The sequence below is a fragment of the Syngnathus scovelli genome, chromosome 18 (genome assembly GCF_024217435.2).
Source record: "Syngnathus scovelli strain Florida chromosome 18, RoL_Ssco_1.2, whole genome shotgun sequence".
NCBI classification, from domain to species: Eukaryota; Metazoa; Chordata; class Actinopteri; order Syngnathiformes; family Syngnathidae; genus Syngnathus; species Syngnathus scovelli.
Window position 1 is genome coordinate 7159836 of NC_090864.1, and position 27538 is coordinate 7187373.

The 27538-nt window shown below is 47.6% G+C and overlaps 3 protein-coding genes across 6 annotated transcripts in view; 2 read left to right on the forward strand and 1 right to left on the reverse strand.

The window, feature by feature from the left end:
* The first annotated feature begins 959 nt into the window (after positions 1-959).
* On the forward strand, positions 960-17509 carry LOC125986112 (collagen alpha-1(XVIII) chain). The gene is made up of 44 exons (XM_049749533.2): positions 960-1129; positions 1231-1295; positions 7348-7595; positions 7676-7846; positions 7945-8076; positions 8908-8982; positions 9280-9363; positions 9637-9775; positions 9857-9906; positions 10043-10216; positions 10303-10329; positions 10550-10612; positions 10689-10763; positions 10833-10886; positions 10967-11083; positions 11418-11471; positions 11572-11607; positions 11685-11813; positions 11885-11935; positions 12000-12035; positions 12135-12179; positions 12251-12313; positions 12521-12556; positions 12634-12717; positions 12794-12859; positions 12937-12999; positions 13527-13613; positions 13704-13739; positions 13822-13875; positions 14269-14325; positions 14397-14456; positions 14641-14682; positions 14783-14810; positions 14909-14968; positions 15063-15082; positions 15158-15256; positions 15342-15492; positions 15564-15655; positions 15721-15849; positions 15948-15995; positions 16076-16138; positions 16207-16404; positions 16533-16648; positions 16727-17509. Exons 1-44 carry the CDS (start codon positions 1119-1121, stop codon positions 16926-16928), a joined length of 3690 nt encoding a protein of 1229 aa, XP_049605490.1. The 5' UTR covers positions 960-1118; the 3' UTR covers positions 16929-17509.
* A 344-nt stretch (positions 17510-17853) lies between these two features.
* ggh (gamma-glutamyl hydrolase (conjugase, folylpolygammaglutamyl hydrolase)) lies at positions 17854-20092 on the forward strand. Its single transcript, XM_049749968.2, has 9 exons — positions 17854-18080; positions 18166-18274; positions 18342-18392; positions 18798-18882; positions 18949-19087; positions 19165-19271; positions 19331-19421; positions 19492-19626; positions 19691-20092. The coding sequence occupies exons 1-9, from the start codon at positions 17897-17899 to the stop codon at positions 19807-19809; spliced, it is 1020 nt and encodes a 339-aa protein (XP_049605925.2). The 5' UTR covers positions 17854-17896; the 3' UTR covers positions 19810-20092.
* Positions 20093-22835: 2743 nt separating this feature from the next.
* Positions 22836-27538, reverse strand: part of LOC125986114 (A-type potassium channel modulatory protein DPP6) — a 42472-nt gene continuing 37769 nt past the window's right edge. For all 4 annotated transcript variants that reach the window (XM_049749539.2, XM_049749537.1, XM_049749538.2 and 1 more), the window contains exons 10-26: positions 27407-27504; positions 27203-27326; positions 27085-27123; positions 26906-27013; positions 26715-26806; positions 26568-26615; positions 26382-26500; positions 25818-25910; positions 25440-25547; positions 25292-25361; positions 25019-25213; positions 24895-24949; positions 24612-24711; positions 24476-24534; positions 24309-24381; positions 24163-24236; positions 22836-23987 (exon numbers count right to left, since the gene is read on the reverse strand). In XM_049749539.2, the coding sequence (XP_049605496.1) occupies positions 23838-23987; positions 24163-24236; positions 24309-24381; positions 24476-24534; positions 24612-24711; positions 24895-24949; positions 25019-25213; positions 25292-25361; positions 25440-25547; positions 25818-25910; positions 26382-26500; positions 26568-26615; positions 26715-26806; positions 26906-27013; positions 27085-27123; positions 27203-27326; positions 27407-27504 (1605 nt within the window). In that variant the 3' untranslated portion in view covers positions 22836-23837. The remainder of the gene's footprint in view (positions 23988-24162; positions 24237-24308; positions 24382-24475; positions 24535-24611; positions 24712-24894; positions 24950-25018; positions 25214-25291; positions 25362-25439; positions 25548-25817; positions 25911-26381; positions 26501-26567; positions 26616-26714; positions 26807-26905; positions 27014-27084; positions 27124-27202; positions 27327-27406; positions 27505-27538) is intronic.

Below are 27538 nucleotides of genomic sequence, written 5' to 3' on the forward strand. Positions count from 1 at the left end.
TCTGCTGGCGTCCCTCGCATGCCGGCGTGACGCTTTTTTTTATCAGTCCCTGGAACGCCGACCGAGCGCATCTTTTATCTGCGTCTCTGTGTTTGTTCAAGGAAAATTCCAAGCGGCCCACCCCGAGAAACCCCCGAGGCCAGACGAGGTGGCGGACGAAAGGACGATGACATCAGCTTCTTCCCATAGAAATCACAATTTTGTAGCATCATTAGCATTGTGCTAACCGATCGGTGCCGAAGATCGTTCCAGGCCGTGCAGAATCAGAAAATAAAGTTTGAAAATGGCAGACAGCCACAGTCCCCCCCATCCCCAGGGACGAGCTCAGACGTGTGAGCAATTGTTCTTTGGGTGGCTTGCTGAGGGCTCCTTGCTCTCAAGTGCTTTAGCCGCTCAGGCCTTCTGCTTAAGTCAACAACTTAGGCGGGATTGCATTTCCAAATCCCGCCAGGAATGTTTCAAGATGGTGAAGCTCAATGTACTTACTTGGAGGAATCCAAATTGTCTCAAAATAAAATGTGCTCCTGAGGGCGGCTCGCTGTCCAACACATCCTCCGTCGCTCTTGATGCTGCAGAAGCTTGATCAGCATCAGGGAACATCTCAAACGGGACAGCCCTGAATCCTGAACACTGGAAAGTCTTTACCCAAAAGTGAGCCAACACTTTTTTTTCCTCCTGTAATTCAGTCTCCATGATGAGCAGAATGATTTTGAAGAAGTTTGGTTTCATGTACTATATTCCAAGTCAGTTTGGGGATCATTCAATTGAAATCGATGGCTGTCAAGATGTTTCGAGGTCAAGGCCACACAGAAGAGACTTTTACTTCAAAGTGAAAGTGAGGAGGAGGAGGAGGACTTCACCGCTGTGTGTTTTGGATGGGGGGGGGGGCATCGAGGAGGGACGGGATTAGAGGCCGGTGGTCCGGAGTCAGGTTTCAAACTCCCCTTCCCGCCCATTTTTGGAGGAGCCAGTGCACTGAAGCTGCTTTGTTTGGGGCAGGAGGAGGCGGGGGAGGAGGAGAAGCCGGGTTTTTAAGCTCGGAGAGAACCCGCAGGAGTCAGAGTGGACTCCATCTCTCTCTCCAGAGCAGGCTTGAGTGCTGATCTAAAGCTGTCAAGATGGACCCACGGTACGGCAAGCGAAAATCCAATTGAATCCGTCAAAATGAAATGAAAACAACTTTGGAGTAAACTTTAAAATGTGACTTTGTGTATTGGTTGACTTTTGCAGGATTGCTCCCTGGTGTATTGGATTATTTCTGGTGCTGAGGTTCTCGGCAGCTCAGCAGCTGGACGGTGAGTGTCTTCTAGTTTACGTTACCATGACGATGATGGGATTGTGCCAGACTGCAGGTTGAAGCTCGGACAAGTTGAGCAAAACTAAAGTAGCTTTTTGGAAGCATCACCAAAAGTCATATGGTCACAAATCAGAGATGGAGCACGAGATTAATTTTAGTCTTGAGTGCAGTCAAGGTTGGTCATTTTTAGAAGGCCTAAAAAGTTCTTGGCTGCTCTAAACAAATGTAAACACAACGTTGGCCAGATCAGCTGTTGTCAACCCATTTTGCTAAGTCAGCAGAACCCCCAGCGTGTAGTTGCATGGCAACTCGAAGACCACCTTGTCTTCCTTCTGTTTATTTTTGAGACTCTGTTGAGATGCTGAGTTTGTGTGAGACGCTCATACGGAGCAACTTCTTAATGACGACGCCGGGTGTGTGTTTGATAAGATCAATTTTGAATGTGCGCTGATTGCACGACCTCCCGTGGGACTAAACACGCTGCGATTAGTTGATGGGAAGGCGGAGGCCCACTTAAGTCCCGATGAATGTTATCAGGAGTTTTGTCGCCACGGTTACATCGTAGCTCAGACACTTGATTAGGTACACTAATGTGAGATCTGGAATTGGGAGTAGACTCGCATATTTGAGATTTGCTTACGCTGTGATGTTCCTTATATTTTGACCCTCTGAGCGCGACTCCGGGTCGGCCGGGTCGGCGCCGGCCATCCGAGCGGCCGCGTGTTTATCTGGAGACGCTATCAGCGTTTGACAAAAGCTGCATTGTGCTCGTCGGTTACATCCAGCGTAGGAATTGGGGGACCTTCCTTAACGAGAACGGACCCCCTCAAGACAGAGCAGGATTGTTTGGCGTCACCTGGCCGGGTAAAATAACTCGCTCATAAAACTCATTTTAAGAGGAAGGAAATTCAAGTTGACACTTTATACTTTGTAACTAAAACCAAGGTGCTAATCCAGCTAGCTACTCATCAAATGTGGCCAACCTGGATACAATTTGTTGGTAAATTTTCTGATTGACTCCAGTGAGAATATTTTTTTTTTTAAAGAGTCATTTTTTGAAGGATTTAGTGTTTCTGGAAGCTATTAGCGATTTGGAGGCAAATGAGCGCACGTAATTACAAATTGGCTGTATGCTAGTGTTGTTGCCCAATCAAAAAATGTCAACGCCGCGTGTCCTCTCATCCGTAGTAGCTCAGCGTCGTCATTCTTTCCAAAAGCTGCGTCCTGTCAGGATCTTGTCCAAACACCGCTAAGCTTTGATAGCGGCCATGATTAGGTCTACACAAATTAATGAGATCATGGTATGAAAAAATGAGTAAGCACAAAAAAAGGCAAGAAAAATACAGGGCGCTTGATAATGGGAGAGGTCAGCCAGTTTTAGCGGGGGTGGTCTCGAGCTGAGGTCAATAAAGACGGGAAGAGTTGTTCAAACGTCACGTTCCACTTGCCACCAAACTGTCAAAGGTGCCTCCTTATGAACTCATTCAGAAGTTGGCCTCCACATTTTGTTTTGCGCATGAACATCAAAGTGTGTTTTGAAAAGGAAACGTTTAAAAAGCCCCCACGCAGGAACTGACGGCGGCGTGCTATCTAAATGGCAGACCGCAAATCAAAACAGGAATGGCTAAATTTACTCATGACCAAACAACTTTGGGGTCAAATGTGAGGACAAACGCAGGATGTGGTGGCATCACGTCACACCTGGCTTGAGTTTTTTTTTTTTTTTTGTTGCTGGCTCATTTATCATGTGGATGGCACAAAGTTAACTGCGTTGTTGCTAGCTTTTAGCATGTTAGCTCACATATCTCTAAAGCCTGGGAAAACATGACTGAATTGCATTTATTTGAACAAGTCCAGCTTTTACGGCATTAAGTGACAAAGTTTGAGAGGCAGCATGCAGATTTTATCATTTGGACGGAACAAAGTTGACTCCGCTGTTGCTAGCTTTTAGCATGTTAGCTCACATGTCTCCAAAGCCTGGGAAAGGATGACTGAATGGCGTATATATTTGAGCAAGTCCAGCTTTTACGGCATTACGTGACAAAGTAATGCAGATTTTATCATTTGGACGGCACAAAGTTGACAGCACTGTTGCTAGCTTTTAGCATGTTAGCTCACATACCTCTTAAGCCTGGGAAAGGATGACTGAATTGCATATATTTGAACAAGTCCAGCTTTTACGGCATTAAGTGACAAAGTTTGAGAGGCAGCATGAAGATGTTATGAAAAATTGGGAAGGTCTGCTTGAATGATTCTCGCCGGTCAAGCTTTAGGACACAGATGGTTAGGGAAACATCTCTGTGATGCTGTTAGCTTTTAGCGGAACGTCCCAACCCAACGCAATGTTTGTTAACGGGGGAGCCAGCGCCTGGCATCCCGGTTGTCTAGAGCTCGCATGGAAAGAGTGGCTCAGAGCGGAAAATAGAGACAAGCCGAAAACAAGCAGGTACTGTTCTGGTGTCATAGCACAAGTATTGAGAGAGGGATGACTTCAGCATCCTCTAAATCACTTTTTTTACAAGATCATGATAGCACCACTGGAATGAGTCAATGTTTGTAACCCGGAGCAACCATGACATCCAACCAAAGAAACATTTCAAATATGATTTTTGAGGTCATTTCACAAACTGCTCCTCCAAGTTGTCTTGTTGTTTTGTTTACTCAGCTGGGCTGCAGTTTAAAACCCGAGGTTTGCTCCGATCGTTGGCTGGTAAACGTGAACAATTGGCTTCCCGTCTTACAAGGTTGCTTCAATTAACCAAAGTTTACGCTCCGCCAGCCGAACTTGATAAGCCGAGCTCTTCTATTTCCAAATATTTTGATTCGGAAAGTCGCAACCCGTGGCAGAGTGCGAGATGAGGACTGGAGACGAAGCTCTTGAGATGTTCGCCTCTTGCATTATTTCACATGACAAGTTGATGAAATAGATTTGCACAAGGACCGACGCTCGTTAAAAGCAGCAGACAGGTCGTAAAACATCAAACATCTTTGAAACGCAAACAACCCAGAAACGATCATCTCGCAAATCATTGGAAGACAGCTAATCGAAACGGAAAACACAAGATAAGCAGCCAAACACGGCCTAAAAGCGGGTTCTTGCTTGTGGCTGACAGACACATGTGACTTGCTCCATTTTAGGAAAGCGAGGAGAGAGGGAGGCTGCCACTTCCAAATGTGGAGATCTTTGGCAAAGGCAAACTGTCAAACCGGCTTGGAGCATTGAATGCTAACCCTAGTGCTAACAACAATAAGCTCATCTGCCACTCTTTGTAAGATGTTTAGAGTGATGCCTTTGGAACTGAAACTTCTCCAAGCGTGTCTTTGTGAAGTTTGATTTTGTGTCCGCCCTTTGATTGATTGATTAGGGAGCAAGAATTTCTTGCCTGCTTTTGGTGATGATGCTTGTGAATTTGCTGAGGGAGAGATTCTGTTTTATAGACTTTGCTTTGGACACATTTGGAAGCACAAGTTTCAAGATTCATCCGGACCCAAGTAATTACCTACGGAACTTTGAATTGGACATGAGTCGACATTGCACTTTGTATTCGACTTCCCGTAATTGCTGTGTGGGCCCGCCTCAGAATGTCTTCCAAGGTTTTCAGGCTGATCGGGACTCTCTGGGAGTCGACTTGACTGAGTGAGCCAGAGCAGATGGTATCACTCAGGAGCGCCCCCCTTTCTCCCCCCGCCTTCCCCTCTTCTCCCTTTCCATCACCCCCCTAGTAGAAACAGTTTGATACAGTTCCACAAGTATCTCAAATGTGATGAGCACCAACATGGCAGACTCCAAAGCTTTGGCGTCCGTCACTGAGTGGCTTAGAGGGAAAGGGGGGCGGGGCCAATTTCATGTCTGCAGGGGTTGTTTTATGCTGACTAAGATAAAAGCTTGCTGCAGATATTTGAGTCACACCTCGGCACATTTGCAGGAGTTCAATGTCGTCTTTTTGGGTGCTCCAAATCACATCTCAGTCTGGTTGTTTCCTCGCAAAAACCTAATTGGCTCAACTATTTGACATTTGTTTCTTCAAGGCTGCCATCTGGGGACAGGCCGCCAATAAAAGTGTAGTCCTGATCTTGCTTAAAATGAATTTTGGACCAAATGCAAGAATGTGCCGCGCACTCTGACACGAGCGAGCCCCTCCTCTGCTTCTTTACCTGTCTCGCAGAAGGCCTTCATTGTGCTCAGCTCCCATGTTTTGTCCACAGGGACACACATATATGGCTTTTTTTGGCTCTTGATCTTCATTTGGGATCCATCCAAGCCGCTCTCATTTGCCATTGCGAGTTGAAGGGCTCGTTTGGCGGCCCGTGATCCTGAACACAACAGAAAACGGATCTCTTCCATCTCCCGTTGCAAATGTATTCAATACAAATGACCAGCAATGGCCTCCTGTGGAATTTCCCTCCAAACATTTGGTGTTGAAGATCAGCCAACGAGGTCATCGGGCTCTGTTTTTTTTTTCTTTTTCTCATTATTAGTTCCCAATGCTAAATGAAGTCAGCTTCAACTCAACTCGGTTTACTCAAAACATGAGCAACGCGTCACAGTTGGCAGCGACCTTTTGTTGTGTGTGTTGCAAGTTGCACTGGGATCATCTGAGCACTCTGCTTGAGTGTGTGTGTGTGTGTGTGTGTGTGTGTGTGTGTGTGTGTGTGTGTGTGTGTGTGTGTGTGTGTGTGTGTGTGTGATCTGCCTCCTCTCTAATGAATTCGCTTGAAATTTGTTTTGTTAATTGCAAGCAAATGTTGAAGTGATCTCACAGCATGCAGCCGCCATCAAGCATCGGCTTGAGTGACCACATGACAAGTGTGCATGTCTTCATTCTGCGCCTGCTTCTCATCAGCGTTGCCAGTGCTTTTAAATGCTGGAAACAGTATTTTTTTTTTTTTTTTTATCTATAAGACCCGAACCAGAATTATAACTTTGTCAATGGCTGACCTGGCCATGGCACTCAGCAGTTCCTTGACAAGTTGGATGGGAACATTGGACATGCCTTTGTGTGTGTCCAGCTGTTTAGTCAGGACATTAAGCGATCACGTCACGGAGCGAGCTGCGGGAATGTTGTCCCGAGAACCTCGCCAGGAACCGGCTGCATCCCCTCGCTCATCATCCGGCCCTGCGGGGAGGGCACAGTCATGGGTGACATGGAATCAAATTTAATTAAGGAAATTCCGATGGATGGCACGGCAGGAAAGTGGATTGGAAGAACAGATGAGGAAACGATTCTGACACATGTGAGCAGCCATTTTCAGCAGCATGCTGAAAATCTAGAAGAACGTGTCATCAGGTAAGAGGATTTGGAAGCCCTGCTCAGGCCGCCTTGCTCGTAATTAGTCAGCAGTCAAGTGGAACAGGAAGCGCGTCAGACAGCGAGCTGAGTCAGCTGCTTTCTGCCTCCAAATGTCAAATGTAGGCCTCGACAAATATTGGCGACATCTTCTGATCTAGGCGAGGAAAAACTCAAAAGCCAATCATAATGACGTAAGGCTTGCGGTCCAATTAGAAAACATGGCAGAAGTGTGCCTGCGGGGGGCGTCACTAACCCGCAGTGAATCAGATTTACAGGAGCCGCCTTTGTGCTGTATTAGCGCAGCCTTAATGCCTTCCAGATGTGCAATGACAAGCTGACACTGGGGGGCGCTATATTAGAGGGTGGCTGCTATGGAAAGCCAGCTGTGTGTGCGTGCACGAGCAGTCTTCTGGCCTGTCTTTGTTTATTATCCTATTAAAGGTGCACAGGAGGAGGCAGCGGGTTTTCCACGAGGATGGATAAATGGTATTTCTAGTGCATGTTGTTAGACTCCTGGCTGTTGTAGAAAGACAGATGACAACTTTCCGGCGAGCAAAGCACAAATTTTGAAAAAAAAATATCCACCTGAAAGCGCAAGACGTAATAGAACACTCTGTGGACCTTTCATTAGGTACACAGCCCGGATCCAACCCATGTTGCCAAGAGAGCAGATGTTAGCACATTGCTTTGTTGTTAGCATTAGCATGCCTCGGCTGTGGAAAGGCCTCGTGTCTGAGCAGTGTCGTGTCTCGTCCACAGATGGAGGCTCTCGGGACAATCTGGATCTGACCGAGTTCATTGGCTTCCCTCTCCCGGAGTCGGTCTCCTTTGTGACGGGCTTCCAGGGCTACCCCGCCTACAGCTTTGGACCCAACGCCAACGTTGCCCGTGTCACCAAGTCGGTCTTACCGGACCCCTTCTACTATGACTTTGCCATCACCGTCATTGCCAAGCCCACCACGCAGCAGGGTGGCGTCCTCTTTGCCGTCACAGATGCGGCCCAAAAGGTGCGGTCCTCGTTTCTACAGTGCCGTCGGTCAACCGCACTGGTTAAATTGAGCCTCCAACAACTTCCCCCATCTTACAGGTGGTCCAATTGGCCGTGGCGCTCTCTGACGTGGAGGATGGTTCCCAGAGGGTTCTCTTCTACTACGCCGACCCCACCACCGGAGGCGAGATCCGGGAAGCGGCCTCCTTCAAGATGGCCGACCTGACGGGAAGGTGGGCCAGGTTCACCTTGACGGTCGAGGGGGCCGAGGTAAGTGTCGGCACGCTGCCGGTCAAATGGCAAAGCTTGAATGGAGATCATCCTAAATTGTCTATTTTTCCTCTTTGCTGTCATCTTTGTTGCCTCAGGTGAGTCTCTACATGGACTGCGAGGAGTACCGTCACGTGGCCTTCCATAGGAGCCCTCAACCTCTGACCTTTGAGGCCAGCTCGGGGGTCTTTGTGGGCAGCGCTGGGGCCTCGGGCCTGCCCCACTTTGTGGTGAGTTCCCCGGCGACGTGGCACCCTGGCCCGCTTTAGTGACGGCCGCACCTTGTGTGAGGTTCATCAAGTTCTTTAGAATTACAGAACATGCTCTTAATCTCTTCCAGGAAATGTAAATTTAAAAGAAAAAAGGCCAACCATCATTACGCTTGTGTGGTCAAGTAGGTTGGTCCACCTTGTGGCTTCTGTCAGGACCTCAGATGTTCTCAGATGTTCGCAGATGTTGGATGTTCTCAGTGGCCCTTTTTATTGGCAGATGTTACACTTGGTGCTCTTTGGAGTATCTGGCACAACATTACACACAGTACAGGAATAGTACACACACAGCAAGGCGTGGAGAAACCCACGTTTGTGTGCGTGTGAGTGCACGATTGACAGGCCGTTCAGAAGAAGACTTGCAGGCTGACGTCGCCCAGAAACAGTGCAAATGTTTTCTCGCCTAGTCTTCATCTTATCTTCCACGCCCCCCTTCCGCCCCCCCCGGCTCGCCTTTGTTGGGTTCCAGCTGTTTGCGCTGGTGACTAACAAGTCTGATAAATAGGCCGCACAATGTTGCGTCATAACGGTTTGGCTCTCATGCCCCGTCAAGAAAAAGCGCCATCCTAATGACAAACAACAAAATACAGCTGTCCCCCCCGAAAAAAGTATCATTTATATTGTTGCAAGCCTATACTAAATTCTACAGTTTTTACATTTAATTTAGTTATTTTTTGCATACCGCCCTGCCTGGGAAATGCCACGTTCGGCTCCAGGCAAAAAATTAAAAAAGGCCGACTGTGTTAATGACTGATGGACATGACGTCATCATATTTCTTCCTTTTCCTCCAGGGTTCCATCCAGCAGCTGCTGCTCAAGTCTGATCCCACGGCCCGCGACGACCACTGCGAGGAGGACGACCCTGACGTAAGAAAAGCGTTCACGCATATGGAAACAAGCGCGAGCGCCCTCTATCGGCCAAAATGTACATTGCAGGATTATTCAGTGATAGCCTAACGGCCCTAACCAACCAAATAAATAATAAATTAAAAAAATAAATCGGGGCTCAAAATGCTTCCTGATTATTTTTATTTTTTGTATCAGATAAAATTACCAAAAAGTAATTAACATGATTTGAAAAACTGGTTGGCATCATATTGAGCAAATTTTCTAAAATAAATTAAAAAAAAGATTTTTACTCTCCTCTATATTTTGAATGGTCAGGTGTCTGGAAGCGGTGACGACACTTTCGAGGACATGGAGAGAAAAGAAGTCAAGAAAGTTTTCGAAGAGAAGAAGTACACAAAGGTAATTAATAATGAAAAATGGCAACAATTGAACTTGTTTTAGCTTCTGGAGTTTGTCGGATTAGAAATATTCGGGATGGACAGTAAAAGTCCAGCCTTTGGTGTTTTGCACTAAAGAGCGCCACCTACTGGCATGTGTAAGGGACGTCCTTTATAACGATGATGTTGTTGCCATGGTGGCAGTCCGATCCAGATGGAGGATAGAGAATAGAACAAGCATTGCATTGCCATTGTGCAGGATTCATAAAGGTTTTCTGTTATGTCATTTTATTAGGATGTGGTGCAGCCCAGGTACAGTACCCCGGTCCAAGCCCCACCCACCGAGTTGCCTACCAGATACGACGACGATGATGAAATTGGAGACGACTTGGAAGAGGCTTCCGGGCAACAAATACAGACCACCACCCCTGCGGGTAAAGAAAGAAAAAATGGCATTTATTATTCATATTGATATTGGGTGGATAATCTTTTCATGTTTGGACGTTTGCTCTTAGCGACGGTGCGACTCGACTTTTCACCAACAGCAGCCTCCAAGTCCAACCCCGTAAGTCCACACGAATGCTTTTAGACTTGGTGAAGCAGCATGAGGTTCACTGCCTGACGTTTCACTTGCTCCTATCACAGAAACATCGACGATAAATGTACAAGAATCGTTTGAGTTATCTACAAATTCTGTCTAGGTGTCTGCGGGATTGAAAGGCGAGAGAGGTGAGCCGGGCCCGCAAGGCCTCCCGGGACCCGCCGGCCCACCGGGACAAGACTCAGAACTTGCAGGCGAGCCCGGACCCCGTGGACCGCCGGGACCTCCGGGACCTCAGGGCCCTCCTGGAGCTGAAGGCAAAGACGGACCACATGTATGTTTTGCTCATGCCTATTTCCACATAAAGCGTCATCTGAAGTGAAATTAACGAGTGTTTTTTTCCTGATTTTTGTCTCACAGGGAGCAAAAGGAGAAAATGGCACTCCAGTAAGGCAATCACGTCATAGACTACATCACATCAAACCCTAGAATAAGGCAGAGTCTAACGCAGAGTAAAAAAAACCAAAGAATACAAATTGTGCTCAAGACAAAATGGATAAACAGGAAAACAGCAGTGGCCCCAAAATTGAGCCCTGTGGAATACCATCTGACATGATAAAAGAGTTCCATGATTTGTGTGTTTATGTTTCATGATTGCTTTTTTTAGGGAGCCAATGGCCTTCCAGGATTCCCGGGCCTTCGAGGAGAGCCTGGATCCAAAGGCGAAAAGGTACAATGATGAGAATTTTCACAAAGTGCAAATTGAAAAGAAATATGAATCAATGTCATGTTGTAATCGACTTCAGGGTGATACTGGAGTCGGACAGCCGGGCCTTCCAGGACCTCCCGGACCTCCAGGCCGCTTCGCCTCCAAGTCGCTGGTAATAAATTGTTGTTTGTAATGTTAACATTGAGTTGTCGAATCATTTTGACGCCATTGCATTTGTCAGGAGGGCTCGGCTTCGAACTTGGACGAATTTGACGCCGATATGGAGATCATTCGAGTGAGAACGAGGCCGGCTGGCGCAAGCAATGATGTCATGACTTTTTTGATGAGTGATGCATTAATCGTTTCCTCTGTCAGGGACCCCCCGGCCCTCCTGGACCCCGAGGCCCCCCCGGGGCACCATCTGAAAAAGTCATACCTGGACCACCCGGGCTTCCTGGGAAAGACGGAGAAAAGGGCCAAGCTGGACTTCCTGTAAGCACAATCGTTTCCAATAGCAGGTCCTCTTAAATAGTCTCGAAAAAATCTGTTTCCATGGTTACCTGTTTCACATACCGGATAAAAGAGAGGGAGATGCAACAAAGCAAAGGCACTATTGAAACTGCAAACTAATGCAAATCAAATGTAGAATTCAAAACCTTATCATCGCTTCCCCCTGCTGGCTGTGATGTGGGACTGCTCCATTTACCCCTAAACGGCCACTGATCGGCTTTCACCACAGACTAAATATAGACGGCCTAAAAAAAACAAATAATAATTCCAATAATAACTAAAAGTGTGTTAAAAATTAACCAAATATCTTTTTCAGGGAGTTGATGGACACAAAGGAGAGCAAGGACCTGCTGGAGACAAGGGCGACATGGTGAAGAAGAAATCATTTTATTGATTTCATTTTGTGTGTGTGTTGTTGTTGTTCAAATGTTGAACATTGCAATCCAACTTACTCAATTGAATTCAAACAGGGAGAACCCGGAGTAGATGGCCAACCAGGACCAAAGGTATCATTCACACTTCTTGATTTCTTGTACATGTTGATATACCAAAGAATCTTGTGCTAACTATTGTCTTCTTCCAGGGAGAGCAGGGCCCTCAGGGCTTGCCCGGACTTCAGGGGCCCGAGGGTCCGGAGGGCAGCGTCGGGTCCCAGGGTCCAGCGGGTCCCCCCGGACCACCCGGCCCCGCCGCCAAAGCATTTAACATTGAGGTACGTGGAATGGAACACTGCGGGGTGCGCTCCGCCAATACAATACTGACAACACACTCGGATACTTTCAGGATCTGCAAAATTCACCGTTGCTCAGCGGTGCTGCTTCGGAACTGTTTCGGGTAGGACTCCACGTTGGGTTTTGTCAAAATGGGATGAATATTTATTTGGCTGCATTTTCAACAGGGTCTTCCGGGGACTCCTGGACTTCGAGGACCTAAGGTAACGAGCACTCCTTAATACCTTCCATTTGGAGTGAAGTTGTACTCTGAGTCTGGCCAGCCATTACTTGCGTTCAACGTCATTTCGTTTGCCTCATAGGGTGAAGAAGGCCCCCGTGGTCCTGCCGGAGAGCCAGGTCTTAAGGTCTGTGTCCAGATGTGGACTGTTTGCCGGTCAGTTCAGCATCATGCATGCTACATGTGTGACTTGTGCAGGGGGAGCCTGGTGCTGTAGGTCCACCCGGCTCAGCAGGACCGGAGGGAGCCAAAGGTTCTGAGGTCAGTGAATGCGCCACGACAACAACGAAATGTTGCGTGACTCAGAAAAAGGATGTCCGCTGCCACGTGATTCTTCGGGCATTTGTCTCACAAATGGCTAACGGTACCATGTGGCACTCTGACGGGGAAGTGACCATCATTAGCAGGCTGCTACAGAGAGACTGCCAGAAACGGGCAGGCAATTGATTATGTTTGTGTTGCATTCAGGGTCTTAAGGGAGACGCCGGCGCTCTGGGACCAAAGGTAAAAACCCCCCAGCTGACTTTGCTATTGTTTTGACTTCCTGGCCCACTCGCTCACATCTTCACGTCGGTCCTCAGGGCGAGCCAGGTCACGATGGGCTCACACTACCCGGCCCTCCAGGACCTCCTGGACCTCCGGGACCCGTCTTCAGCCTCAGCGAAGTAAGTCACAACCACGTCGGATCACTTAAGTCTGGAAACTTTGTTTGTTCATGCGTCCTCTCCTCCTCTTCCTCAGCTCCTACTCAACGACACGGACGGCCTCTTCAACCTCTCAGGGATTTTCGAGGCTCACGGATTGGTTGTGAGTTTGACAAAAACTGGATCTGTTGCAGTCCAGTGAAGGAACATGTAGTGACGGTCTCTCCTCACTATCCAAAGGGACAACAAGGCCCCAAGGGAGATGCCGGTGCGCAAGGTGTTGACGGACTTCCAGGACTCAAGGTAAGTGTGCGCGCACACACAGATTGGGCCGAAACCAAACCACGTCTAGAAAAGGACCTTTGGAGTTTCAAGGTGTTCTGCAAAAGTGAACAAAAAAACACAATGACAACGTTTTTTTTGTTTTGTTTTTAATTTGCATGAAAAGTCCAATGTTGACAAGACCTCAGTGGTACTTTACATACTTTTACATCATATACTGTTTGTACATAAAGTATTTTTTAAAATAGATATTGTTTTAACTCTTGAAGAAATGTCATTCTTCTGTAAGAATACTTTTTTTCTTGACTTGGTTCCCTTTCATGTCGTACAATTTATTATTTTCGGTGTAGCCTGGCAAGTCCAATTGCAATTCATCTTATATCCACACGGTAGCAGCAGAGCATCAAAAACAGCTTGCCTGCTCTTTTTGTGAGCTAAACCATTGCAGCCTTAGAATAGGATTGAGTGAAAAATGCTTCTGAGCTTGATAAGAAAAAAAACATCTTCGCATTCGTGTGTTCATGGCCGGCCTTTTCTCATATGCGCAGGGGGAGAAAGGCGAGCCAGCGATGATCATATCTGAGAATGGCTCCACCTATGACCTGTCTGCTCTAAAGGGAGACAAAGGATACAAGGTATGTACTTCGGAAACTTTTACAACACAGCCGTGAGTAATAAATAAATAAATAAGTAAATAAATAAATAATCTCTGCGATTGTTTGCAGGGTGATGTCGGTGCAAGCGGACCTCCCGGACAAATGGTGAGTCTTGGAATACAAATGGATGAGTGAGGACGATGCGTTCAAGGACTGCGGGAGCTGACCATGTTTTATTCCCAAACAGGGACAGATGGGAATGCCAGGACCAAAAGGGGACTTTGGTTTCCCCGGAAGACCCGTAAGCACTTGAAATCACTTGTCGTGATATGATACCAACAAATATAACTTGTTTTATGTATTTATTGTCTGATATCTGGACGGGCATTGAGTGGATTGTTTGTGCTGCCTTTAGGCTCATTGACTCAGTCGTTTTGACACAAACATTCCATTGGTTCACGAGGATAAGAGTCCCTCTAGGCGTCGATTTGATGGGATTAAGACCAAGAATTGGTCCGGATTTATAAACACGAGTCAATGTTTACAAGAATTTGGTGCCAATGCTATACAGCGTCAGGTCACATCATTAGGGACGGGAACAGTTTTTTAACGGGATGTTCAGTGACAAGCAAGATGGCTGTAACACTGTGCGACCGGGAAGGCCGCTCTTTCATGCTGAGCTCAATGTGTGTAGGGCCGTGTTGGGATGACGGGACCCAAAGGAGAGAAAGGAGAATCTGTCGGCAAACCCGTGAGTGGCTGCCTCACAACTTGTTGAAAAAGTGTTGAGTTGTTTTTTCTTGACTGGGACCTCATCCGCAGGGACTCCCGGGCCCTCCCGGACGACCCGGCCGCCCAGGAATGTTCCGATGCTACAACGGAGTAAGAAATCAATACAAAACAATCATTTAGTCCTGAAGTGTTTTTTATCCGGGAATATTTTCCAGATGAAATTCTTAAGTTAAAATTATGTTTGCGAAACCAAACATGACAAGCTAATATAAGAACACAAAACGGCATCGAGGGGCAAACAGAAATGAGTGTTCCTCTCTGCTGCCTTTTTCAGAGCGTGTTTCCCGTCCCCGTCAGACCCTTCTGCAAAACACCGGCAAGTCACATTCATACATGGGAGCAGAATGTCTCACTTCTGCCAACCAATTAGCCTTATCATGAGTTTGGAATTACTGACAGCTGTGTTTAATCCCCAGCTCAATCCCGACGGGAGCGCTACGATGGGTAAGTGGGCCGCTCGTTTCCCATCACTGATGGCATGTTTCGAAAGACTTGTCGCCAATGACGGGACTTTTCAAAACAATCTTGTTTATGCTGCCAAGGTGACCATGGGAAAGGACAAAAGGGAGAACGAGGCCTTCCCGGCATTCCGGCGCCACCTAGTGAGTTAAAACCTCCAAAGTTGTCACCTTCATTTGTGCAAGTGTCCAAAGACATGCATTTATTATTTCTAACATTTTTTCCTTCACACTTCAGACACATTCAAAGGACGCTTGGTAAGTTCCAAAGACTTAATCATTATCTTTCCTGTTCAATGCCCAAAGGCAATGAGACTTTTGTACGTGTGTTAGGGAGTGAAAGGCGAGCCGGGCCTCGATGGAGAAAAAGGAGAAAAGGGCGAGGCGGGGTTGCCCGGGAAACCGGGTGCTCTAGGGAAACAAGGGCCAGTGGTGAGAGCTGTTGCCGTGGCGACGCAACCGTGCAGTGTTCAAATGGGGTGACTCGGGCTGTGACGTCTATTTGCGAACCCTCCAGGGACCCAAAGGTGAGTCTGTGCTCGGACCACAAGGCCCCCGCGGGGAGCCGGGAACTCCAGGTACCCCGGGCTACGGCAGACCTGGTCCGGCAGGGCCCCCCGGACCACCGGGGCAGACGGGAAGCTGGTCGCTGGGCTTTGGCAAAAAAGGTGTGTGGATTGTTTTCTTAATTTGTGTCCAACAGTAAGCAACTCTGAATGACTTTTTATGTGTTGTTCAGACGTGCGTATCCCCGGACCACCAGGACCACCCGGGCCCCCTGGACCCGCCGGATCCCCCGGCACACGTGGGCCCTTCGGAGGTTCTGCCGCGGTACGTTGAACCGACGCGAATCCTGGCTGGATCGGATTGTCTTCATGAAGCTGCAAATTTTGCAGGTGACCACGTTTTCCTCGGTTGAGTCCATGATGCAGAAGACGGCCAGGGAGGCAGAGGGCATGCTGGCCTACGTCGTGTCCGGAGGACGCCTCTTCCTCAAGGTGCCCGAGGGCTGGAAGGAGATACAGGTGCGTGCATTTCAATTGGCAAAAAACGGGCAAAAGATCTCTCGGTGCACAAGAGTAAATGTTTTTTTTTGGATTTCATACTACCCCCCTCCCCCCAGCTTGGCAGCCTGCTGCGCCACTCCAGTAGCATCATCCCACAAGACGAGGTGCGTGCATATACCAACATCAGTTTATGACTAAGGTACTTTTTCAACACTGGCATATTCACATTTTGGTGTCTGTTTAGCCTCGCTCTGCCCAGCAAATATCCAGCGGCACAATCGAGCGAGTGCGCTCCATCGACAACAGGGTGAGTGAGGGGCACTTGAATTTTCCGAGTCCATTTATCGCCATGAACTCACCGCGTTCTTTGTTCAGCTCAACCTGGTGGCTCTGAACCAGCCGCACACGGGCGACATGTCGGGCCTGGACACGGCCGACCGGTTGTGCTACGAGCAAGCCAAGGCCATGGGCCTGCCCCCCAACTACCGCGCCTTCGTCTCCTCCAGCAAGCAGGACCTGGTCCACGTGGTCTCCCCTGGCTTCAGGGACACTCTGCCCATCACCAACCTCAGGGTGAGTCGCACCCTATTAAGTGGCACAAAATGGGTAATGGTCTGGAAGACGCTCAGTTCTAAACTTGACTTAAAATGACGGGAGCGAAGCAGAGTCAGCCCACTGGAATGATCTCTGCCTCCTCACAGGGAGACGTGCTCTTCAGGAACTGGAGGTCCATCTTCAACGGTGAAGGAGGAGCCTTTGATACCAGGATACCCATTTATTCTTTTGACGGACGCGACGTGTTAGCCGATCCTTTCTGGTCAGTGAACAATACAGAGAAAAGAATAGCTCAAAAGTAGATTTGGTATCAAATTAAATGTGGCTTGTTTTCTTACAGGCCCGAGAAGAGCATCTGGCACGGCTCTAGCCAACGAGGTCTGCGCGCGGTGGACAAGCACTGCGAGACGTGGCGCACCAACCACATGTCGGTGGCGGGCCAGTCGTCCGGCCTGACCTCGGGCCTGCTGCTGGGCCAGCAGACGCGCAGCTGCTCCAACGACTACGTGGTCCTTTGCGTGGAGACCCACAAGAACCCCTGAGAGGAATCGGAATCCCCCCTCGTCCGTTTGGCACATAAAATACGAAGCATTGATGGGGCCACTTTTTCCTTTTTTTTTTTCTTTCCCAACTCTAGCTAGAGTTTAGGTTGCTGCAACTCTTGCCCACCCGAGAGACTTTTTTTTTTTTTTTTTTAATGTTCCCCAAATAACCAGCCATTGTCCAATCCAAGGGAAGTAAACGACAGCTCTTAGGGGCTGTTTGGTTTTGTTTACAGGTTGATACATTTGATGCACTGTACTTCATTCTTTGCTTGAGCTTTCATTTGTGGTGATGGCTCAGCACCGGGCTATTTAATTTAAATCCATTATTTATATGTCATAGCACATAAACATGAAATCAGAAAATGAAATCTAAGAATGTAATTTATCATTTGTTGTTTGTTGTGTTTTTATACTTTTGTTTTCTTGCTTATGGAGAAGAGTTGGGATGCTTATTCGAAGGGTTGCAAGACTTCCATATGTCTTGCGACATATTTTCATGCCGAAAGAAAAAAGTAGAAAAAAAAATCAGGTGTTGGTTGGTGCTTTGATAAAAAGAATAAAGTTTTCTCCTTTCAAAATTTTCTGCCTGTGTCTTTTTTGACAGCACAAAAAATCGCCTTTCAATCGTGCAAACATTGTGTCGGTGTCTTTCGCGGTAATCAATAGAATCAAATTTGGGTTGTCTTAATGTTAACTTGGGTAATTAATGGAATTAATTACAAGAAGTGAACATTACAGGGAGCAAAGTAATAATAAAAGAAAAATATTCTTATTCTTAATATTCTAGCTTTTACTTTTTTTTTTTTTTTTTTTTTTTAGGTTTTACATTGAAATTGCAGAAGTGGCTTGAGACGCACTTCCGGGCTGACACAAGCCGCAAATCCTACGATTGACGACCTGGATCCCCTATCCAAAGGTTACAACTCCCATTTATCGATTTTCACGTCGCTTCCAAATTATTTCTGATGACTGTTATTGACAAGTTGTTGGCCAAGCGAGGCTGCCGCACGCTCGAATCGTCTCTGTCCACCTTTTTTTCGCTTCGAAACATGTTTGTGCTCACGTGTTGCGTTTCTTTGCTTGTTTTGCTTTGCCTGCCGCCGGCGCTTGACTCGACGCAAGTTGTCACCAACGACAAGCCCATAATAGGTCAGCTTCTTCCATTTTCAAGTTTGTCTTCTTCTGAGCTGACTTGTTTATTTTTTGTTTAACGTGTGTTCATTCTCTTTCGAAGGCATATTAGCGCAGGATCTGTCCAAGCCTCCAGAAAATAAGACTTCTTACATCGCTGCCTCCTATGTCAAGTTCCTGGAGGCGGCAGGAGCCCGAGTGGTCCCCATCAGGTTCGGCTCCACATCATTTCCATCAACTCGTTGTCGTGGCGGTGCATTGGAGCTTCTCTTTTTGCAGGATCAACCAGACTGATAAAGAGTACAGGAGACTCTTCGACTCCATTAATGGGTACGTACGGTTTGCTAATTGTGTGTTTTTCAAATTCAGTCACATCAATAAAGCCATGAACATTGCTGCTTCTGGAACATCTATGGTGATTGACAGAAAACATGTTTCATAGGTTGACTGCTTGGTAACTCTGCGGTCACTAACCCTTTCCAAAGTCCATGAATGTGTGTGCAAGTCTGTAAATCTAGCACGTGACTCACACAAGCAGAGGGGCAATATTTGAACCCCCACTACTTCATTGCAGAAGATAAAGTCCTGCAGTATATTTATGGCTCTGTGGCCTGACGTTCCAAAGTTTTACCATGTTCACGAAAACATCTCAAATGATCAAATCCATTTGGCGTTTGCATTTTCCCACAAGTTTGGCACATTCTCATGGTTGTGAATTCTCGCCGCTCGTTGCAGCGTGCTTTTCCCAGGAGGCGGGGCCAGCATATTCTCATCAGGCTACCAGAGGAGTTCCAAGATCTTCTACGAGATGAGCCTGGAGGTAGGCACGTGGTTGCGCAACAAACGCCCGCTCTTGTGAGTGAGACAGAGGATGTGTGCGGCACAGGCCAAGCAGAGGGGTGACTACTTCCCCATCTGGGGAACATGCCTGGGCCTGGAGCAGCTCCTCCTCTTGACCAACGGCGTCTCGCTCCTGACACGCACAAACACCACGGACGTGTCCTTGCCGCTCGACTTCACCAAAGGTGTGCTCTTCGCCACCCGCTTGACACCTTTATCTCAACGTGATCATGGATTACAGTTACCCTAACCTTACCCCCAGAGGCCAAAGGCAGCAGAATGTTCCGAGACTTCCCCGCTGAGCTCATGGATGCGTTGGCCTCGGAACCGCTTACGGAGAACTCGCACCAATGGAGTTTGCCCATGGAGGTATGACCATCGCGCTGCGGCATTGCTGCTCTTTTGCCAACTTGTTGTTTTTCATGCAGGCGTTCAACAGCAGCAACACTCTGACCTCTTTCTACAAAGTCCTCTCCACCAACACAGACGGAAAAACAGAGTTTCTGTCCACGATGGAAGGTACACAGAATGAGCCGTCGGCTCCCGCGGCTTTGCGCTTTTTCTGACGGACGGCCCGTGTGCTCCGCAGCGTTCGACTACCCCATTTACGGCACGCAGTGGCACCCGGAGAAAAACGCCTTTGAGTGGAGGAAGCCGAATGTGGAGCACACGCCCTTGGGAGTGCGCCTCACCTTCTACATGGCAGAGTTTTTTGTGGGCGAAGGTAAGAAAGCGGCCTGTGGGCGCTTGCCTCGCTGAAGGTGCGCTTGTTTTGTTTACGCTCACAGCCAGGAAGAACTTCCACCGATTTGCCACAAAGGACGAGGAGAGTGAAGCGCTCATCTACAACTTCAGTCCCGTGAGAGCCAGCGCAGAGAGCATCTTTGAGCAAATCTATTATTTCTGACACCCCCTCACAGTTCACCTCTCGATAGACTTCATGTATAGTAAGGCATACTATGTATAGTAAGGATATACTATGCAATCATTTTTACACAAAATAAAACTTGTGAACTCTGCAGTTTATACTCTTATTTATTTACTATTGTTTTTCTAATGATTTTGTCCTTTTGTTTCCATGTTTTTCTGATGTTATGCAGCACTTTGGAGACTGTCTGTTTTTAATGTGCTTTGTGGATTAAAATTTAGACCTTTGCCTATGATTTAAAATAAATTATCCCACAACTACACTGTTAGTGTTCGTCACTATATCTTCTTTGCAAGAACCACACTGGAGACAGTTTGCAATTGCAAACACACACACACACTGTTCCTTTTTATTTATTTTTTTTATAAATCAAATAATCAAAAATCATGGTCAAAGCTTCACGGAAAGTGAAAAGTGCCACACCTGCCCTTACCCCGACTTTCTGATTTGCTGTTTGATCTGTGACGTCACTTGGACACTCCATTGGGTACACCGCCATTTTCAAGTGTACCTAATAACAGGCAGCTCTAGTCCTCGGGGCCGCATTCCAACATGTTTTCCAAGATTCCCTCGTTAAGTGCACCTGCGTGAAAAGTTTTAGCTCCCGAGGACGTGAAAGTAAGCTAAATCTTTTCACGCAGGTGTGTTTAACGAGGGTAACTTGGAAAACATATTGGAACGTGGCCCTGAGAACTAGAGCTTGACACGTGACCTTTGACCATGATATTTCCCTAATAAAATGGCCTGTTATTAGGTACACTTGAAAATGGCGGTGTACCTAATGGAGTGTCCGTGTGATTCCCTCGTTAAGTGCACCTGCGTGAAAAGTTTTAGCTCCCGAGAACGTGAAAGTAAGCTAAATGTTTTCACGCAGGTGTGTTTAACGAGGGTAACTTGGAAAACATATTGGAACGTGGCCCTGAGGACTAGAGCTTGACACGTGTGACCTTTGACCATGATATTTCCCTAATAAAGTGGCCTGTTATTAGGTACACTTGAAAATGGCGGTGTACCTAATGGAGTGTCCGTGTGATTCCCTCGTTAAGTGCAGGTGCGTGAAAACTTTTAGCTCATTTTGAACGTGAAAGAAGCTAAAACTTTTCACGCACCTGCGCTTAACGAGGGTCACTTTGAAAACATGTTGGAACGCGGCCCCGGGGACTGGAGCTTGACACCTGTGACCTTTGACCATGATATTTCCCTAATAAGGTGGCCTTTTATTAGGTTCACTTGAAAATGGCGGTGTACCTAATGGAGTGTCCGTGTGATTCCCTCGTTAAGTGCAGGTGCGTGAAAACTTTTAGCTCCTTTTGAACGTGAAAGAAGCTAAAACTTTTCACGCACCTGCGCTTAACGAGGGTCACTTTGAAAACATGTTGGAACGCGGCCCCGGGGACTGGAGCTTGACACCTGTGACCTTTGACCATGATATTTCCCTAATAAAGTGGCCTTTTATTAGGTTCACTTGAAAATGGCGGTGTACCTAATGGAGTGTCCCTGTGATTCCCTCGTTAAGTGCAGGTGCGTGAAAACTTTTAGCTCCTTTTGAACGTGAAAGAAGCTAAAACTTTTCACGCACCTGCGCTTAACGAGGGTCACTTGGAAAACATGTTGGAACGCGGCCCCGGGGACTGGCGCTTGACACCTGTGACCTTTGACCATGATATTTCCCTAATAAAGTGGCCTGTTATTAGGTACACTTGAAAATGGCAGTGTACCTAATGGAGTGTCCGTGTGATTCCCTCGTTTAGTGCACCTGCGTGAAAAGTTTTAGCTCCCGAGAATGTGAAAGTAAGCTAAATGTTTTCACGCAGGTGTGTTTAACGAGGGTAACTTGGAAAACATATTGGAACGTGGCCCTGAGGACTAGAGCTTGACACGTGTGACCTTTGACCATGATATTTCCTTAATAAAGTGGCCTGTTATTAGGTACACTTAAAAATGGCGGTGTACCTAATGGAGTGTCCGTGTGATTCCCTCGTTAAGTGCAGGTGCGTGAAAACTTTTAGCTCCTTTTGGACGTGAAAGAAGCTAAAACTTTTCACGCACCTGCGCTTAACGAGGTTCACTTTGAAAACATGTTGGAACGCGGCCCCGGGGACTGGAGCTTGACACCTGTGACCTTTGACCATGATATTTCCCTAATAAAGTGGCCTTTTATTAGGTTCACTTGAAAATGGCGGTGTACCTAATGGAGTGTCCCTGTGATTCCCTCGTTAAGTGCAGGTGCGTGAAAACTTTTAGCTCCTTTTGAACGTGAAAGAAGCTAAAACTTTTCACGCACCTGCGCTTAACGAGGGTCACTTGGAAAACATGTTGGAACGCGGCCCCGGGGACTGGCGCTTGACACCTGTGACCTTTGACCATGATATTTCCCTAATAAAGTGGCCTTTTAGTAGGTTCACTTGAAAATGGCGGTGTACCTAATGGAGTGTCCCTGTGATTCCCTCGTTAAGTGCAGGTGCGTGAAAACTTTTAGCTCCTTTTGAACGTGAAAGAAGCTAAAACTTTTCACGCACCTGCGCTTAACGAGGGTCACTTGGAAAACATATTGGAATGCAGCCCCGAGGAGTAGCGCTTGACACTTATGGAACCCTCGCTCAGATTGAATGGAATATATATGGTTTTATGGAGCAGCTCACAAGTAAATAGTTATAATGGCTATATGGGGCAGCACACAAAAAACTGTGTTGCAAAGTGTTTTTCTATGATAAAATATGTTAGGTTTCACTGGGATTTGAACCCAGGTCACTGGGGTGAGAGTCCAGAGCACTAACCATTGCACTGTGGAATCCTTGTTCACACCAGAGTCTGGAAACTTTCAACAACCGAATGTGGAAAGTCCACAAGTCAAGGAAAGGTGGAAGGTTTTAACAAAGTTAATGATTCTAGTCAACATTCCAATACACTCAAACGATCAAAATCATTTGTCAACCCTAACAGTTTTATTTTGGTGGCCATGGCATTGTGTCATCAACCACAAACACATTTAACGATGAAGCCAATTGATTAAAAAGGTGTTTATTGAATCTGAATATTGATCTGCTTATTTCCATTTTCCATAGTTGCATTGACATACTTATAAAATATGGTCTTTCTTTGAGTAACATTTACATGGCAGAGAGGCTCATCTCACAACGTGGAAATAGAATTAATGGTTTCCGTGAAGGAACATTCAAGATGTCAAACAGACAATGCGGTAATATTATTAATATGTAATGAAAGAAAAGAAGCAGGTGGAAAGAAAATGACGCTTGTGAATTTAACTTTAACTCAACACTATTGCCTTGACCTTTGTTTACTAACTCTGTACACGTTAGCCTTGTGCTCATGTAGCCCATATTCACTGACACAGTTTAAAAAAAAACAACAACTAAAAAAGCTCTTCAATTATCAAAACAATCATTCCAGAAATATCACCAGTAACATTTTAAAGATTCAAGATAGCTTTATGAAGTGCGCTTGCTCATGAATGCATTGTGACGTAAATATCTTTGTGACAAACTAAGGCAGTATGGTGACAAAAGTGAGGAAACGTCATCTTCCCCAACCATTTCACAAATGGAAACATTTTATCTTGTGTGCTATTTTACAAACATCATGAACAATCGACAACAAAAGAAAAATTAGAGAACACAGTGCAACATGAAAAGTTCATCACAACTTTAGAAAATTGCCACCCAAGTCCCATAAAATGCAGTTTCATCACTTCGATATAATACAAGATTTGACGCGTCCCCTTCTGCGAGCGTCAAGTCCACGTGAGAGCTCGTCCATCGGAATATTCCCGAGTGTGTCTCTGGGAACAGTTTGGGCTTCCGCGGACAAAGTTGAGAGATGGAGGTGATCCTCGACTGCTTCGGAGGCAGTCTCAAGTCCAGCGCGAGGTCCACGTAGATGCGTAAAACCCAGGACTCATCCGGGGTGGGCGCGGTGGGGTGGCTAGTCGTTTTTTAAGGGCGTGCAAGGAGCGAGGAGGGGCAGTCCGGGTGCGGTCCGGGCTAACCCTAACCCTCGTCTTCATCGTCGTCATCCAGCTCATCGTCCAAAACGTGCTCGGGTAGTCTGAAGCACTCCTCGAAGAAGTTGACCAGCGATTGGCTGAGGTGCTGCCGGGTGGCCTCGTTGCGGATGAAGTGGCCCTCGTCCGGATAGATCTGTGGAGAACATATGAGAAAAATATGGATATTTGTCAGGATTAGGGGACTAGTTGTAATTCAGACAAACAGAACGAGTCGCTTTGCTGTTTATTTAAAAAGAAAATTTAAATGTTCTCTTCCTGTTACGGACATGCAAGCCAAAATCTCAAGGTCATTTGTGCCGGTTGGTTACCTGTAAGGTGTAGTTAGCCTTTTCGTGGATGAGCTGAGCAATAAGTTTGGCCGAATGCTGGAAGTGAACTTTTTCTGCAGGAAAAAGAAAAAAAAGATAAATTCAGCACGTTGGTACACCGACCGGCGACTGCGTGGCTTTCTTACCGTCCGCCGTCGGATGGATGATGAGGAACTTCTTGTCCAGGAACTGAGCCGCTCGGTGTGCCAGGTTGGCCATCTGACCAGCGAGCGGACACCAAAGGACACGGTGTGAAAAGAAGGACACGGTAAGCAAGGCAAAAAGGTCATCGATGGAATTGAGGCGTGAGTACCGCATAAGCACGAGGGTCGGGTTTGGGCATCCCCAGGTAGCGCTCGGAAAAGGCGGAAGCTGGAACAAAAGGAAACGCATTAGCATTAGCTACACCCTGGACTGGCAGCGGTTTGAAATCAAAAAAGGATCCTCACCGTATAATTCAAAGTCTGTGATAGGCGAGAGGACGGCGCCACATCTGGCAGGAGATAGGTCGCCGCTTAGCAACAAGCTAGTGACGTAACCGCCGTACTCCTACGATAGCACAACACAGACGGTTAGCATTCTTAGCATTGTCTTAATTCAGTGTGGTAGGGTTAGTCTCAAAAGTCTCCACAAGAAGGGTTCAAATTGTGCTTTGGAACGTCTGCGGTATGAAAGCTCTTCCTGGTGGTTGAGAATCACACAACCGAGTCCTCGGATCGAGACGACACTTACCTGTCCGAAGACTCCCACTCGGGTCTTGTCGATATAGGGCTCCTTCAGAATGATGCTGCCGCAAACACAAAGGCATCAGATAGGTCGCTGGGCGACATTCCTGGAATTTGTCGGCCGCACCCACTTGATGGCCTGGCGCTGGTCCAGCTCCTCCAGGGCGCCGGGCCGCTTCTGAATGCGCTGCAACAGGTCGGTGCCCCGGAAGCCGCCGCCCCGCCCATCGCAGCGCGCCGCCACCACACCGAAGCTGCTCACCAGCACCGTGGCCCAGTCCAGGCGGAAGCGCTCCGACACGCTCTGGCCACCGGGTGTGCTGTCGCTGCGCCGGCACAATCAACCATTTTGAATGTTTCTGCACACACTTGAGCCGTCCGCAAAGTGCACACGCGGCACATACATGAGCAGCACGAGAGGATAGCTGGCCGACTCCACAAACCCGGCAGGTTTGAGGATCTGCATGGCTAACGCTGAGAAACACCAGACCAAACACAAGATGGGTTACGAAGACAGTATGGAGCCGCACGGGGACTTTTCACACGACGCACTGTAATCGTCAACGCCGACATCCTGGAACTCCGCGATGGGCGTCTGCATGTTGTCCAGCGTCCGCCTCAGCGGCTGGTTGCTCTCCACTTTGTACACCTCCACCATACCTGAGGACCACAAAGCACAAGAAGTAGTCAGTGGAATTCAAAAGTCCTGCGTCACAATACTTTTGTAGGTGCAGCGGGAGAATCGATCGGCCTGATGTCAGTATTCGAGCAGCCGGAGGGAAAAATATGATTACATGGCTCACGTACACTTGTAATTTCATGAGAAGGTATCCTTTGAGAGGAGTAATCAGATTACCGGACAAACTCAACATTGTGAATGTTGTTATTGGGCTATAAAGGCTTGTGTTCTATGCACGCTCGATTACTCACTGGGTCTGTCCCGCGTCTCCTCATCGACATGGGCATCCACCTCTTTGCGATCCGTCTGCGTCTTGTAAATGGACACGAACGGCACATCCGGACCTAGATGGAGCATGGCGATAAAATGTGTTGACAAATCGTAGGCGTGCTGAGCTTCGAGCTTCAGAGGTCCATGTCTCACAATGTGAATGTTTGGTTCTGGTTTGTGGAAAGAAATAAACACACCAAGACCTTGTAGGTAAAGGTGGCAAAAACAACTTTGTTCCTTTTAGGAAAGTGGCGAGACAACATCTCCGCCTTGAAAGCAGACAAAGAAATGAGTGGAGTGCTGCTCTTAATAAATTGGGAGCACAGGTCACACTTGTTCTTGTAGCTGCGCTCCCAGTCCCGCTGTGACCGTGATGATGTCACGACTTTATCAAATCATTTTTACAGCCGCCCCAGTGGGCCGACGGAAAGCGCTTTCCTCGAGGAATCTCATTTCCCCCGACGACAGATGATGTGATTGGATACTCACAATGCTATTCTGTAAACCTGATATACTTGCAGAACAAAATGGATCTTCAACAACACCTTGGCAGTGGAGAAGGAAGTAGCTCATGTTGTGGCAGAAGGAGCCGGCGACGTAGCCGCACGCGTCGGGCAGCCCGCACGACAGGCAGCGACGGTTGAACGACCCGAAGGTGTCGGCGCTGACGACAAAAACAAACCAAAAATGTTTGAGTCTCGTTTTGGCCCTGGGAAGTGCAGGAAAGGCACCTGTAAAGATGGCGACGCTTTGGCCCATCTTCTGTACTCAGGAAGTATCTGGAATGATGAAACAAGGCTCCTTCAGAATCGGGGCCCCGTATCCTGCCTGGCAACGATCGCGGCGAGCTGACGTTCACTAAGCGAATGCCGACTCACATGCGCTGGCTTTGCTCATCGTAGGCCAAGACCTTGGTGACGTCCCAGTCACCAGACGTGATGGACTGCAGGGTGTCGGCGCTGGTGTTCGGCTGCACACAAAAATTGGACGCTTTAAGTCGTGCAAACCGGGAAATAGTCAGATCCCAAACACTCTGAAGCATTGAAATAGACAAGAAGCTGATTTGTACCTGCGAGATGGACATGGAAATGTGGAAGAACTTTCCACGGCCACCTTGCGGGATGGCCCTGGTGAAGAACAACTTGAGACCATCTTTCGAGAAGAGAGGCACCTCGTTCTGAAAGACGAGCGGGTGAAGAAAATCATTTTGACTGGAAAAGTCACGTGCCTGGCTCCTGACGTTCTCACCTGCCGGTAAAGCCATCCATCGCTTTCATCCTCGTGTTTCTGGAGAGAACATTGGAGACGTTTGGCTTGTTTAGAGCTCATTTTCAATAGCTGTGCCCCATTTATGCTAAAGTCCGACCTTGGTGCAGACCCCCGTGGTGGCCTGGCACAGCGTCAGCATGGAGATGTTCTGCGCTCGGTTGAGCCAGTTGACCGCCAGTTTGGTGGCGGTGGCCCACTTGACCATGGTCACGTAGAACTCACTGCAAGGTACACCCGCAACGTCCTCATCAGCCTTGTTGAAACGAGGCGGCGGTCACCTGATGCGAGGCTCTCGCCTTGCCTCAGTCGGGGGTCGTCAGGTCTCCTCATCTCGATAGTGTGAAGAGGCCCGTTCAGGTTGACCACGTACAAGGTGATCGTCGGGTTCTCCTCGCCCGCCTGGACACAAACGTGTTCATTCTAGCCAAATAGG

Excerpts from the sequence above, each read along its gene's own strand:
- LOC125986112 (XM_049749533.2), top strand. Across the intron at positions 13,614-13,703 it reads AGGGAGACAAAGGATACAAG|GGTGATGTCGGTGCAAGCGG; the intron begins GTATGTACTTCG and ends GATTGTTTGCAG. Across the intron at positions 13,740-13,821 it reads GCGGACCTCCCGGACAAATG|GGACAGATGGGAATGCCAGG; the intron begins GTGAGTCTTGGA and ends ATTCCCAAACAG.
- ggh (XM_049749968.2), top strand. The coding sequence starts at position 17,897 with ATGACTGTTATTGACAAGTTGTTGGCCAAGCGAGGCTGCCGCACGCTC. Across the intron at positions 18,275-18,341 it reads GCCCGAGTGGTCCCCATCAG|GATCAACCAGACTGATAAAG; the intron begins GTTCGGCTCCAC and ends CTCTTTTTGCAG. Across the intron at positions 19,422-19,491 it reads GTTTCTGTCCACGATGGAAG|CGTTCGACTACCCCATTTAC; the intron begins GTACACAGAATG and ends TGTGCTCCGCAG.